This window comes from Mixophyes fleayi, chromosome 5, assembly GCF_038048845.1.
Source record: "Mixophyes fleayi isolate aMixFle1 chromosome 5, aMixFle1.hap1, whole genome shotgun sequence".
In the NCBI taxonomy this organism is placed as follows: Eukaryota; Metazoa; Chordata; class Amphibia; order Anura; family Limnodynastidae; genus Mixophyes; species Mixophyes fleayi.
The window spans coordinates 277,518,565-277,531,847 of NC_134406.1; the positions used below are offsets into that span (position 1 = coordinate 277,518,565).

The 13,283-nt window shown below is 44.6% G+C and overlaps 1 protein-coding gene across 3 annotated transcripts in view; it reads left to right on the top strand.

Annotated features, from left to right (window-relative positions):
• The window catches only part of LOC142159398 (diamine oxidase [copper-containing]-like), a 28,231-nt gene extending 14,948 nt beyond the window's left edge, over nucleotides 1-13,283 (top strand). For 2 of the 3 annotated variants that reach the window (XM_075214261.1, XM_075214262.1), the window contains exons 2-5: nucleotides 2,169-3,730; nucleotides 5,944-6,232; nucleotides 7,314-7,446; nucleotides 12,772-13,283. In XM_075214261.1, the coding sequence (XP_075070362.1) occupies nucleotides 2,188-3,730; nucleotides 5,944-6,232; nucleotides 7,314-7,446; nucleotides 12,772-13,047 (2,241 nt within the window). In that variant the 5' untranslated portion in view covers nucleotides 2,169-2,187 and the 3' untranslated portion in view covers nucleotides 13,048-13,283. Of the gene's footprint in view, nucleotides 1-479; nucleotides 539-2,168; nucleotides 3,731-5,943; nucleotides 6,233-7,313; nucleotides 7,447-12,771 lie in introns of those variants that run through there. The other variant, XM_075214260.1, reaches the window with a different exon arrangement.

A 13,283-nucleotide genomic window follows, 5' to 3' on the forward strand; every position in this document is an offset into this window, starting at 1 on the left:
CTTTTGGGCATATAACTCTGCAAATATGTGTTTTTGAATTAATTCCTAGAGGAGCTGTTTAAATCAATGTGTTTGATTATGTTAAACTCCCCAGAGAACTGGTAGATAAGAGCCCAGATCTATTGCAGCACCTTGTATCATTTATGACAGGTCGCAAAAGTGAAAGCCTTTGAAAATATCTCTTTCAGTACAGTGAAATCTAATCTCTGGGAGGCCTCAGACCAGAGCCATCTTAACAACATTATGGGCCTCCGTGCAAAGCAGTGCACCGGAGCCCCTAGATATAGATAGAGATATATATATATGTATACAGATACAGATATGGATATATAGAGATAGAGATAGATAGATGTACTTGCTCAGTGACCCTTGTAGTTTTTTTTTGCAGGCTTTTTTCTTTTGCAGGATTATTTATTCTCATTAAGAGCCCTGCCTATGGGGCCCCCTTGCCCCTGGGGCCCCCGGGCACCTGCCCATCGTGCCCAATGGAAAAGATGGCCCTGCCTCAGACAGGCCGATTGCAGAGACAGAGTTATATGTGAGTGACAAATTCAAGCTGAATAGGGTCACTGGAAAATATCATATCATTTTCTCCAATATCCTACTTACCAGGGGCATGTGTGGTATGCAGATGAAGGGGAATTTATGACCTGTTGTGTGGAGGTAAAATCATGTTTGTAAGTCATACTGGTACAAAGCTGGGACAGGTTAATTAAATCTGACTAGAAAAGGTTTTGTGTCAACAGGAGTCGTAAAACCCTAATTTGTATTAACATAGACCTGTCAGTTCTGACATCACAGGCAGGGGGGCTGTGAGCCCTCCCGCAGTCTTTAAAACTGTAGTGTAAGGAATTGTTCACTTTTGGGAGTCAATCTGATATTGAAGAGGGTCCCATTTTTCTGCTTCTCAAAGCGCCAGAAACTTGATTATAAGTGAGTCATCAATTCTGTGTTTTATCCTTTTTATTTTATAAGAATCAATTGCATTATATTTGTATGCCTTTTATTACCTGTTTTATCCTAAGCATTGTGGATGTATTTTTCATATTATATTACACTTAATAAGTTCAAGGGGTAAATGTATTAAGCTGAGATTTTTTCGGCGTGTTTGAAAAACCAATCAGATTCTAGCAATCATTTATTTAGTACATTCTACAAAATGATACCTAGAATCTGACTGGTTGCTATAGGCAACATCTCCACTTTTCAAACCTGCCAGAAAACTCTCACCTTGATACATTTACCCCCAAGTCTCTGTGTTCTTACAAATTCACGCTAGCTTGGTCAGAACGCTACATAATGTAAAACCGGGGAGAACATTGTGGTTTATGTTAACTCTGATTAAAGTAAATTGTGCTATTATTATTATTATTATTAATTTTTATTTATAAGGCGCCACTAGGTATCGGTAGCGCCGTACAGGGACAGACAGAAACACGATACAGGGTGAGACAGCACGGAACAGTTAACAAAAAGAACAATAACTCGGAAGCTCAATGTACAGCTAGAAGAGAGGTGAGAGCCCCCAGAGGGGTAGCTAGAGGGGTAGAAGGGCAGGAGGACCTCACGGAGGAGACAAAGAGCTGGAGAGCAGAGTTAAGGTGGTGGAGAACAGGAGGAGAGGAAGCCCTGCTCGAAGGAGCGTACAATCTAAGGGGAGGGTAGGACGGACAGAGACGCAAGGGTAGGAGGAGGAAAGAAGGAGAACGGAGGCAGAGACGGAGAGGGGGGGAGAGGAGAATGACGAGGAGGGAGGTCGGAGGAGGGCAGGATAGGGAGGGCGGTAGGTGGGAGGTTGGAAGGAGGTCTGTAAATATGCTAGATTAGCTCTAAGGGAGAACCGAAGGCTTCCTGAAAAACAAGTGTCAGCTCTTCATTAAATAAAACCTTGGTGGTGGCCTAGTTGGTATGGCAAAGCTAGTGTTTGGCATAGATATGGAAGGATGTAATCATTTTAGCCAGACCAGGTGGTTGTTTTTGGTTAACCCTTTGTCATACACGTTACGCAGGCTCAGGTGAGTACTGTTCGTGAGTGCTGAGTGCTGTTCGTGAGTGCGGAGTGCTGTTCGTGAGTGTGGAGTGCTGTTCGTGACACATTGTAACTGTATTTATCATGTACCTCTAATTTATGGCAAACTTTTAATTGATTGTATTGCTCTTTTTTGTAGGCATTACAGAGACTACATTATGGGGCTCAAGTATCTCATACAGATAGTGACATTAATGTATGTTGTAAGATCCATCTCCTGCACAAAGTCTTATTCCAAGGGTCGGCACATGGCCTCTGTATTTTCAGACTTGACTCCGGATGAGATGAAATCTGTGAAAAGTTTTCTCATGGATCAGCAGCAGCTTAAATTGGTCTCAATTCGGAAAAGCTTTGGCAAAAACGCAATCTTTATGATGGAGCTCAATTTGCCAAAAAAGAGAAACGTTCTGAACTTTCTGGACAAAAATGGTCGCAAGCCTCAACGAGAGGCCAAAGTTGTTATATTCTTTGGGGACCAGCTCCACCCTAATGTCACAGAATACCTTGTTGGCCCCCTTCCTCATCCATATTATTACAGACCACTGACTCCCAGAGGAAACAAGGCAATTAAATTTGAGTCACGACCAATGACTTATATGGAATATGAAAAGGTTCAAAAGAAGTTGGTTGAAGTAACGAAGGAGTTTAACCATATATTACTGGAGATATCAGGCTTTTCCTTCTATAACTGCACACAACGTTGTCTAAGTTTCACCGACATAACTCCCCGTGGTTTGAGCTCTGGAGAGCGCAGATCGTGGATCATACTACAGAGATTTATTGATGGATTCTTCCTCCACCCTATCGGCTTTGAGCTGTTGCTCAATCATCGCTCTCTTAACCCTAAGGAGTGGACGGTAGAGAAGATCTGGTATAACGGACAATACTTTGATAGTGTAAAGGAGCTAATAAGAAAGTATGAGATGAATGAATTGACCACGCTGCGTATACAAGAATTTACAAAGGAAGACCCTTATTCAACCTTCATGCCCCGTGGAGAGTTTAAGACGAAGACAGATATTCATGGACCAAAAATATGTGAGCCCCAAGGTAAACGTTACAGAGTTTCAGGTAACTATGTGGAATATACCGGATGGAGCTTTGCTTACAGGATACGTTCGTCTGCTGGCATGCAGATCTTTGACATACAATACAACAATGAACGTATAGCCTACGAGGTGAGCATACAGGAAGCTATTGCTTTTTATAGTGGGGCCACTCCAGCTGGTATGCAAACAAAATATATTGATTCTGGTTGGGGAATGGGGACAGTGCATTATGAGTTGGCCAAAGGTATCGACTGTCCTGAAGTGGCCACTTACCAAGATCTCTACAACTTTTATGACACAGACAAGCCGGTTCGCTATAAGAATGCGCTGTGTATCTTTGAGATGCCCACTGGGGTACCTTTACGTCGACACTTTGACAGCACCTATAATGGTGGATATAACTTCTTTGCTGGAGTGGAGAATCATGTCCTGGTGGTGAGGACAACATCCACGGTCTACAACTATGACTATATCTGGGACTTTGTCTTCTACCAGAATGGAGTGATAGAGGTGAAGGTGAGCGCTACAGGGTATATCCATGCCACCTTCTTCACACCTGATGGGGTCCACTATGGAAACAAGGTTCAGAGCCATGTCCTGGGGAACCTGCACACACACTTGGTGAACTATAAGGTGGACCTGGACATAGCAGGTAAGATGGAGCTCAGCAAACTACACATAGAGTAGAGTCTTTTGCACTGAAGGTGCAACGTGGATTAAATGGAAAATTATAGGTCTCTTGGGACAGCTTAGAATATTTTCATTAATTGCCAAGAAAATATTGTATTCCACATTTCATCATTTACTGCAATAAGTTCTTCTCTTTCTTGTATGAGAAGGAAAAATAATTATAATACACCTAGAAATTCACATACATAAAAGCAGGGCCTGATTAATGGTTCAGGCCGCCCTAGGCTAGTACACTCATAGCGCCCCTCGCCTCCACACCAGGCTAATAGGCGTTAGGTAAAAGCTAACTCATAGAATCCGCCCCAACCTCCTCACCAATATTTATGTTCTCATGTTTCTGATATTCAGCTCCACCTGGCTTATTAAAAGGGAGATGGTGATCATATTCACTGTATAGCAGAACGGAGGTGTGAATGAGGGTGAATGGGGAGAGGGCACCTGTCACCATTATGTATCTCTTACTCACTGATCCTCAAGCGCCCGTCCAAGAATGACTCATTGTCTTCAGCCTTTATCATGGAAATACGGCATAATTAAAACCTTACTTCATTTTTCTTTCATGTTTTCTTTTTAGTTTGAAGAACAACTATTGTCTCATATTTTAAAATTAATTTCAGTTTATGCTTCGCCCTGTCACAATTTTGGGCCCAAAAAAATGTGGCACCCCCCCCAAAAGCCTTGCGCCCGGGCTTCAGCCTAGTCAGCCTATTGGATAACCTGTCTCTGCATTAAAAACAACATACAGTAGTACAGAGCTTTATTCACAGAGGGCCTGATTCATCAAGGTCGTTATACTGAGCATAACGTGCGCTTGTTTAACAACGCACGTAAATCAGCGCTGCATACTCCCACGGAATGGAGGTCAAGATACGAGCGCAGATGAATCCGGGTCTAGGTCTGCTTAGATCTACTACACAGGACCCGGCAGGATACTGATTTTTTTTTATTGATTTTTTTTATATGTTTTTTTTATATATACATTTTTCTCATGAAATATATTTATTAGGCTGTTGTTAATGTCTAATGAGCATAAAATACATTCTTACAGTTGCTCCTGATTACAGACACGTCTTATAGCTGTATACACAGCGTCCTCACTACTGATCAGGACTTAGACTAACCCTGTAGCTGGAGCAAGAGATGTGTCAGAAAATGAAATAACATTGTGACGCTCAGAGCCTGATTCGGAGGTGACTGCGTCCGCTCAAGGTTTTCACGCCCTTATCGTACATTAACTACTGCAAAATTCCCCTCGCCTCCAGACCACTCCCTGAAATCATAGACCGTAATAAGAGTCCTTTGCGTACGAAGATGAAATGAACGCTTCTGCGTTTAGTTGCGTGTGGTTTCAGACATGCGCAGATGAAAATTGCGTACGATACCGTCAAAATTGTCATTTACATTCCTTTATGGATCAGGCCCAGAGAGTACAGGATTCTGTGCGCACGCTAATGATATAGTGCAGTGAATGTCCCACGTTAGTGTTATATCTAAGGAACGATGACATTAAATATCTTCATATCTTCATACAAAGGTTCCTGGAAATAGATTATACTGAGGACACTGACTGCACACTTGTGCTGTGCTCTCACTAACTAGTACAACGTGCAGCAAGTTCTAGGTATATAAAACTAATTATCATTTCTCAGTGTTACCTGTTGCTGATTAGGTGTTATCCCTGTATGACCCACAGATATCTGTAATTACTACCGGCTCTTGTGAATCATAGGACTGAGTAAGACGAGTGTGACAGGAAGTACACACGGCCACAACGAGTGTGGTCATTTATATAACATTATAGTATATATAATCAGTAACTAGTATGTTTGATGGAACGTTCACAGCATCATAAATAAATGTGTATTTAACCAAACCGCAGCTCAGCTTTCACCACCCAATTTATCGACTTAACAATACAACCTTCTAACTTTATGTACATAACTATGGGCAGCATGGTGGCACAGCGGTTAGCATTGCTGAGTCGCAGCGCTGGAATGTTCAATTTGATTCCGACCAGGCCCTCGCTGTGTGGAGTTTGCATGTTCTCCCCGCATTTGCCTGGGTTTCCTATGGGTGGGCAATGATTAATGTGAATGATGAAATGTTCTCTGTACCACGCTCCACAATGCGTAGGCGCTATATAAATAACTGGTAATAATTATGCCTTTCTCACAGGGGCTGAAAACAGCTTTGAAACTATAGACCTAAAGTACGAGAACATCTCTAACCCGTGGAGTCCGGGACACTTTATTGTGCAGTCCCGTATGGACCACGTACCGAGGATGAGGGAGAGGCAGGCCGCCTTCAGATTTGGGGCACCTGTTCCCAGGTACTTGATGTTTCAAAACCCCAACAAGAGGAACAAATGGGGACACCAGAGAAGTTACCGAATCCAGTACAACTCCCACGCCCACAGCGTGCTCCCGCGGAGGTGGAGCGAGGAGAAAGGGATCGCGTGGTCCAGGTGAGGTCACCACTAAGAGAACCAGAGGACGCGGCCGACATCTGTTGGGACAAATCGTTTCTGGTGTAAATTGAGTTTCATGTTATTATAAGAAACACGAGAAGGAAAGTACAATGTTTAGGTACCGAGACAGATCTGTCATTAGATTCTGGCTGTTCTGCCATGTGATATTATCAGCAGCTCTTAGGGGTAAACGCATTTCACCAAAATGTACGTAACTAACGGAAATATGCGCACAGATAATATAAATGTCGCTTGATAAATGGATATCAAGCATGATGCCAGAATACATCTATAGTGGTGTGCAAAAGTCTTCACACCCCAGGTCAGATTCTATGTCTTATGTTTAGTGAACCTGTAAATTAGCGGAAACGGACACATTTTACAAGGGGCAAAGTGCAACCCTGTTTGCAATCTTACAGACGAACAGGCTGACATGTATCACTTCCAAGGAGCTCACTTGGAGGTGGGATAGAACCCCACCCCCTTCCCGGGCCCCCACCTCCACCTCCTGCCTCCCCCCCTCTGGGCCCCCACCTCCACCTCCCGCCATCCCCTCCCCCCCTCTGGGTCCCCACCTCCACCTCCCGCCATCCGCTCCCCCCCGGGGGCCCCCACCTCCACCTCCTGCCACCCCCCCCTCCCCCCCCCCCGGCCCCCACCTCCAGCTCCTGCCTCCCCCCCTCCCCGGGGCCCCCACCTCCACCTCCCGCCATCCGCTCCCCCCCGGGGCCCCCACCTCCACCTCCTGCCACCCCCCCCTCCCCCCCCGGGCCCCCACCTCCAGCTCCTGCCTCCCCCCTCCCCGGGGCCCCCACCTCCACCTCCAGGGATTGCTAGAATTAGGGACATTTCACTTACTCCCAATAGTATAAATCAGCCTCCTGACTCCACATTGTTGCAGTACAGACTATATCCTGTCCGCAGCCAGACACCATTTCATCCCTGGGGAAGCCCCTTCCTTACACCCAGAAGGGACCTGCTGTATCTGATGCCCCTTGTCTGGGAATCTGGGATTAACAGGTGAACTGTGGATGGTAACATTGTACCCCCCTCCAATCAATGTGTCTCTGATTTACAGGTACAGCCTTGCGGTGACGCGGCACAGCGAATCGGAGCTCACCAGCAGCAATATGTACGTTCAGTGTGACCCGTGGGAACCCACAGTCTATTTTGAGAATTTCATCCGCAACAATGAAGACATTGTGAACACAGTGAGTGATACATAAATCAATGATTTTACTATCGATAATATACACATAAAGATACAATACGTGAAGAATAATATATAAAGCTACTAAAGTAAAAAATAAATTGTATGTAAAGATTTTTTAACAAAGTTAGTGCCCCCTTTGCTGCCTCTGCTCTTCCGGGAAGGCTTTAACTAGATTGTGGAACATTCACATCCATTCAGCCACAAGATCAATAGTGAGGTCAGGCACTGATGTTGGGCGATATTGAGATCAGGCACTGATGTCGGGTGATAGTGAGATCAGGCACTGATGTTAGGCGATAGTGAGATCAGGCACTGATGTTAGGCGATAGTGAGATCAGGCACTGATGTCGGGTGATAGTGAGTTTAGGCACTGATGTTAGGCGATAGTGAGTTTAGGCACTGATGTTAGGCGATAGTGAGATCAGGCACTGATGTTAGGCGATAGTGAGGTCAGGCACTGATGTTGGGCGATAGTGAGATCAGGCACTGATGTCGGGCGATAGTGAGATCAGGCACTGATGTCGGGCGATAGTGAGTTTAGGCACTGATGTTAGGCGATAGGGAGATCAGGCACTGATGTTAGGCGATAGTGAGATCAGGCACTGATGTTTTTGGGCGATAGTGAGGTCGGCACTGATGATTTTGGGCGATAGTGAGGTCAGGCACTGATGTTGGGCGATAGTGAGGTCAGGCACTGATGTCGGGCGATAGTGAGATCAGGCACTGATGTCGGGCGATAGTGAGTTTAGGCACTGATGTTAGGCGATAGTGAGATCAGGCACTGATGTTAGGCGATAGTGAGATCAGGCACTGATGTTAGGCGATAGTGAGGTCAGGCACTGATGTTGGGCGATAGTGAGTTTAGGCACTGATGTCGGGCGATAGTGAGGTCAGGCACTGATGTTGGGCGATAGTGAGGTCAGGCACTGATGTTAGGCGATAGTGAGGTCAGGCACTGATGTCGGGTGATAGTGAGATCAGGCACTGATGTTAGGCGATAGTGAGGTCAGGCACTGATGTTGGGCGATAGTGAGATCAGGCACTGATGTTAGGCGATAGTGAGGTCAGGCACTGATGTTAGGCGATAGTGAGGTCAGGCACTGATGTCGGGTGATAGTGAGATCAGGCACTGATGTTAGGCGATAGTGAGGTCAGGCACTGATGTTGGGCGATAGTGAGATCAGGCACTGATGTCGGGTGATAGTGAGGTCAGGCACTGATGTCGAGTGATAGTGAGATCAGGCACTGATGTGGGGCGATAGTGAGATCAGGCACTGATGTGGGGCGATAGTGAGGATGGGACGATGTGGGATGATAAGGCCTGGCCCGTTGTCAGTGTTACATTACACCCCGCAAGTGTTTGATGGGGCTGAGGTCAGGGCTCTGTGCTGACAGTCAAATTCTTCCACAGCAAACTTGGGAAATAATTTTTTGATTGACATTGATTTGTTCGCAGGGGCAGTGTCATGCTGAAGCAGGAAAGAGACTTCCCCAAACTGTTGACACACAGTTGGAAGCACACAATTCTCTAGAATGTCATTGTATGTTGTATCATTAAGATTTCCCTTCACTAGAACTAAAGGTCCCAGGCCAAACCATGACAACCAGCCCCAGACCATTATTCCTCCGCCACCAAACATTACAGTCGGTAGTACGCATTTGTGTAGAAGGCGATTACCTGGAATCCCCGAAACCCAGATTCATCAGACTGCTGCAGAGTGAAGTGTGATTCTTAACTCCAGAGAACGCTATCCCACTGCTCCAGAGCAATGGTGTCTATTACACCACCCACCAACGCGTTTCGATTTTAGCAATGTTTGTCAAGGCCTCCTGCACTGTGGTTCCCTTTCTCTGATCTCTCTACATATCATCTTTATGACTTTCTATGTCACTCATTGTGCTGGGAGCATATAAGAAATATATGACAGAGACATTTATCTATATAGGAAGAATGATGTTGGTATAACACCTTCATTATCCTTTTATATAATTGGATTTGGTTATATCGATCATTTCCAGATACTTTCCAGAGAGAAACCAGTATCCTGTGTGACCAGTCTGCAATGTGATATTCAGATAAATAAACCCATGTAGTTCATGGAGCCGTGCGCGTCCGTGGTCCGTTCTGCAGAACAAACCCTGAGAAACAGCCCCGACCATTATTCCTCCTCCTCCAAACATTACGTCATTTATTTCATTAGAAATTTGTCACGTTTACAATGTACCAACTTACTCTACTAATGTTAATAATAATAAAATCCCTAATATAATACAGTTTATATGAGGGTGTCACGGGCACTAGGAGTTTCTACCCAGGTTCCACCAGATGGTAATGCTGCCAGAGGGGCGGAGTTACACCACGAACCTCTGAGCAGTGAGGTGATTGGTTGGAGTGTAAGGAACAGCAGGTAGATAGGAGATGAGTGATGAGTCAGTGACTTGCAGCTATAGATGTGATGAGTCAGTGACTTGCAGCTATAGATGTGATGAGTCAGCGACTTGCAGCTATAGATGAGATGAGTCAGTGACTTGGAGAGCAAGTTGTACCACTGTAGTCATGAGGAGACTTGTACTGGTGCTGGTAGGTAGCGGGGTAGTCGGTGGTCTGCGTGTAGCAAGTTGTACCACTGCTGTGGTGAGAAGGCTTGTCCAACACAGATATGAGGGCACAACGAATAGTCTGTAGCAACAATGTGTAACTCGAGAAAGCAGAGCAGGTAATCAGCTGGAGAACTGAAGACACGAGCTGGAGAGTATTCAGTCTGTAGTGGTATCATCATCATCATCATCATCATCATTTATTTATATAGCGCCACTAATTCCGCAGCGCTGTACAGAGAACTCATTCACATCAGTCCCTGCCCCATTGGAGCTTACAGTCTAAATTCCCTAATATATACACACACTCACACAAAGACAGACAGAGAGGGAGACAGACAGAGACTAGGGTCAATTTTTGATTGCAGCCAATTAACCTACCAGTATGTTTTTGGAGTGTGGGAGGAAACCGGAGCACCCGGAGGAAACCCACGCAAACACAGGGAGAACATACAAACTCCACACAGATAAGGCCATGGTCGGGAATCGAACTCATGACCCCAGTGCTGTGAGGCAGACGTGCTAACCACTAGGCCACTGTGCTGCCCATGGGAACCATTTGAGGAATAGAGCAGGGAATCAGCTGGAACTGAAGACACGAGCTAAACACAGGAACACCTCCAGAGACTCACAGGGAGTGAGAATCAAGATCAGGCCACTACCTAAGGCTGCAGGTGCCTTAAGTAGGGTGAGGTGATTGATCCATCAATCACATTAGTGGTCAGGTGTAGTTGTTAAAGGGACCTGCGCATGCGCAGTGCGACAGGATGGCGGACGGCCGCGGTTCAACACAGGTGTGAGCGGGAAAGATGGAGAACCACGTACCAGAGTGGAGGCACTCACACTCCGGTGAGTGACAAATACTAGATAATAATAATAATACTAGATAACCATACTGGATGATAATAATACTAGATAATAATAATACTAGATAACCATACTGGATGATAATAATACTGGATAATAATACTAGATAATAATAATAATACTAGATAATAATAATACTAGATAATAATACTGGATAATAATACTGGATAATAATACTAGATAATAATAATACTAGATAATAATAATAATACTATATAATCATACTGGATGATAATAATACTAGATAATAATAATACTAGATAATAATAAAACTAGATAATAATACTGGATAATAATACTGGATAATAATACTAGATACTAATAATACTAGATAATAATAATAATACTATATAATCATACTGGATGATAAGAATACTAGATAATAATACTAGATAACCATACTGGATGATAATATTACTAGATAATAATAATAATACTATATAACCATACTGGATGATACTAATAATACTGTCACGGGCACTAGGAGTTTCTACCCAGGTTCCACCAGATGGTAATGCTGCCAGAGGGGCGGAGTTACACCACGAACCTCTGAGCAGTGAGGTGATTGGTTGGAGTGTAAGGAACAGCAGGTAGATAGGAGATGAGTGAGGAAGTCAGCGACTTGCAGCTATAGATGTGATGAGTCAGTGACTTGCAGCTATAGATGTGATGAGTCAGTGACTTGCAGCTATAGATGTGATGAGTCAGTGACTTGCAGCTATAGATGTGATGAGTCAGCGACTTGCAGCTATAGATGTGATGAGTCAGTGACTTGCAGCTATAGATGTGATGAGTCAATGACTTGCAGCTATAGATGTGATGAGTCAGTGACTTGCAGCTATAGATGTGATGAGTCAGTGACTTGCAGCTATAGATGTGATGAGTCAGTGACTTGCAGCTATAGATGTGATGAGTCAGTGACTTGCAGCTATAGATGAGATGAGTCAGTGACTTGGAGAGCAAGTTGTACCACTGTAGTGATGAGGAGACTTGTACTGGTGCAGGTAGGTAGCGGGGTAGTCGGTGGTCTGCGTGTAGCAAGTTGTACCACCGCTGTGGTGAGAAGGCTTGTCCAACACAGATATGAGGGCACAACGAATAGTCTGTAGCAACAATGTGTAACTCGAGAAAGCAGAGCAGGTAATCAGCTGGAGAACTGAAGACACGAGCTGGAGAGTATTCAGTCTGTAGCGGTATGGGAACCGTTTGAGGAATAGAGCAGGGAATCAGCTGGAACGGAAGACACGAGCTAAACACAGGAACACCTCCAGAGACACACAGGGAGTGAGAATCAAGATCAGGCAACTACCTAAGGCTGCAGGTGCCTTAAGTAGGGTGAGGTGATTGATCCATCAATCACATTAGTGGTTAGGTGTAGTTGGTAAAGGGACCTGCGCATGCGCAGTGCGACAGGACGGCGGACGGCCGCGGTTCAACACAGGTGTGAGCGGGAAAGATGGAGAACCACGTACCAGAGTGCAGGCACTCACACTCCGGTGAGTGACAGAGGGTTTATGATATTTTGTAGCTATTTCAGATGTTGTAGCTGTTAAGAACTAAATGAAAGAACTTTAATTGTATTTTCTGACCACATGACCAGACGGCTGTAACCTGGGGCTGTGATCATGTTCTCCATGTATGTCTGGTAGGGAGCTCCGATGTGTTCTGAGGCAATATCAGGACACTTAACAAGAATAAAACATGTTTCTGTATAAAGGGTCTATTCCTAGTGAATTACATTAGTCTAACTTCTGGTGAGGAGTCACCAACCCCCAGACTATCTGTCTGACATTGTTAGTCATGTACTAAAACTTAATAAATGATGGTCTAGTGATCTTTCTTTTTGTTTTTTATGTAGGACCTTGTCGCCTGGGTGACTGTAGGGTTCCTCCACATCCCCCACTCTGAGGACATCCCCAACACTTCCACTCCAGGAAATGCGGTGGGATTCTTCCTCCGTCCTTTCAACTTCTTTGGTGAGGACCCATCGGTGGCCAGCAGGAGCACAGTCATTGTGAGACCCACAGACAAGACCTTCACTAAAGTGACCATTGAACGCTGGACCCCTGAAGATGTCGGTCAATGTGTGTCGGACAAGCCCTTTTACTATAACGGAACTTACTTCTCTGACTGAATCCATGGCGGGTGAGAAAGGAGAAGTCCAGAGACAGCAACATGATTGTATGTTCCACCATTACCAGAACTTTTTACAGGGTGACACTTCATAGATAAAAATGGATGGAATATTCCACCGGCTGATCCATGGACACAGAAGTGGTGGAGATTGTGTTTTATATATTATATTTGTAATTGGTATAGAACTTTGCTAAATTAATGTAATAAAATAAATACAATATATGTTTGGGGAAA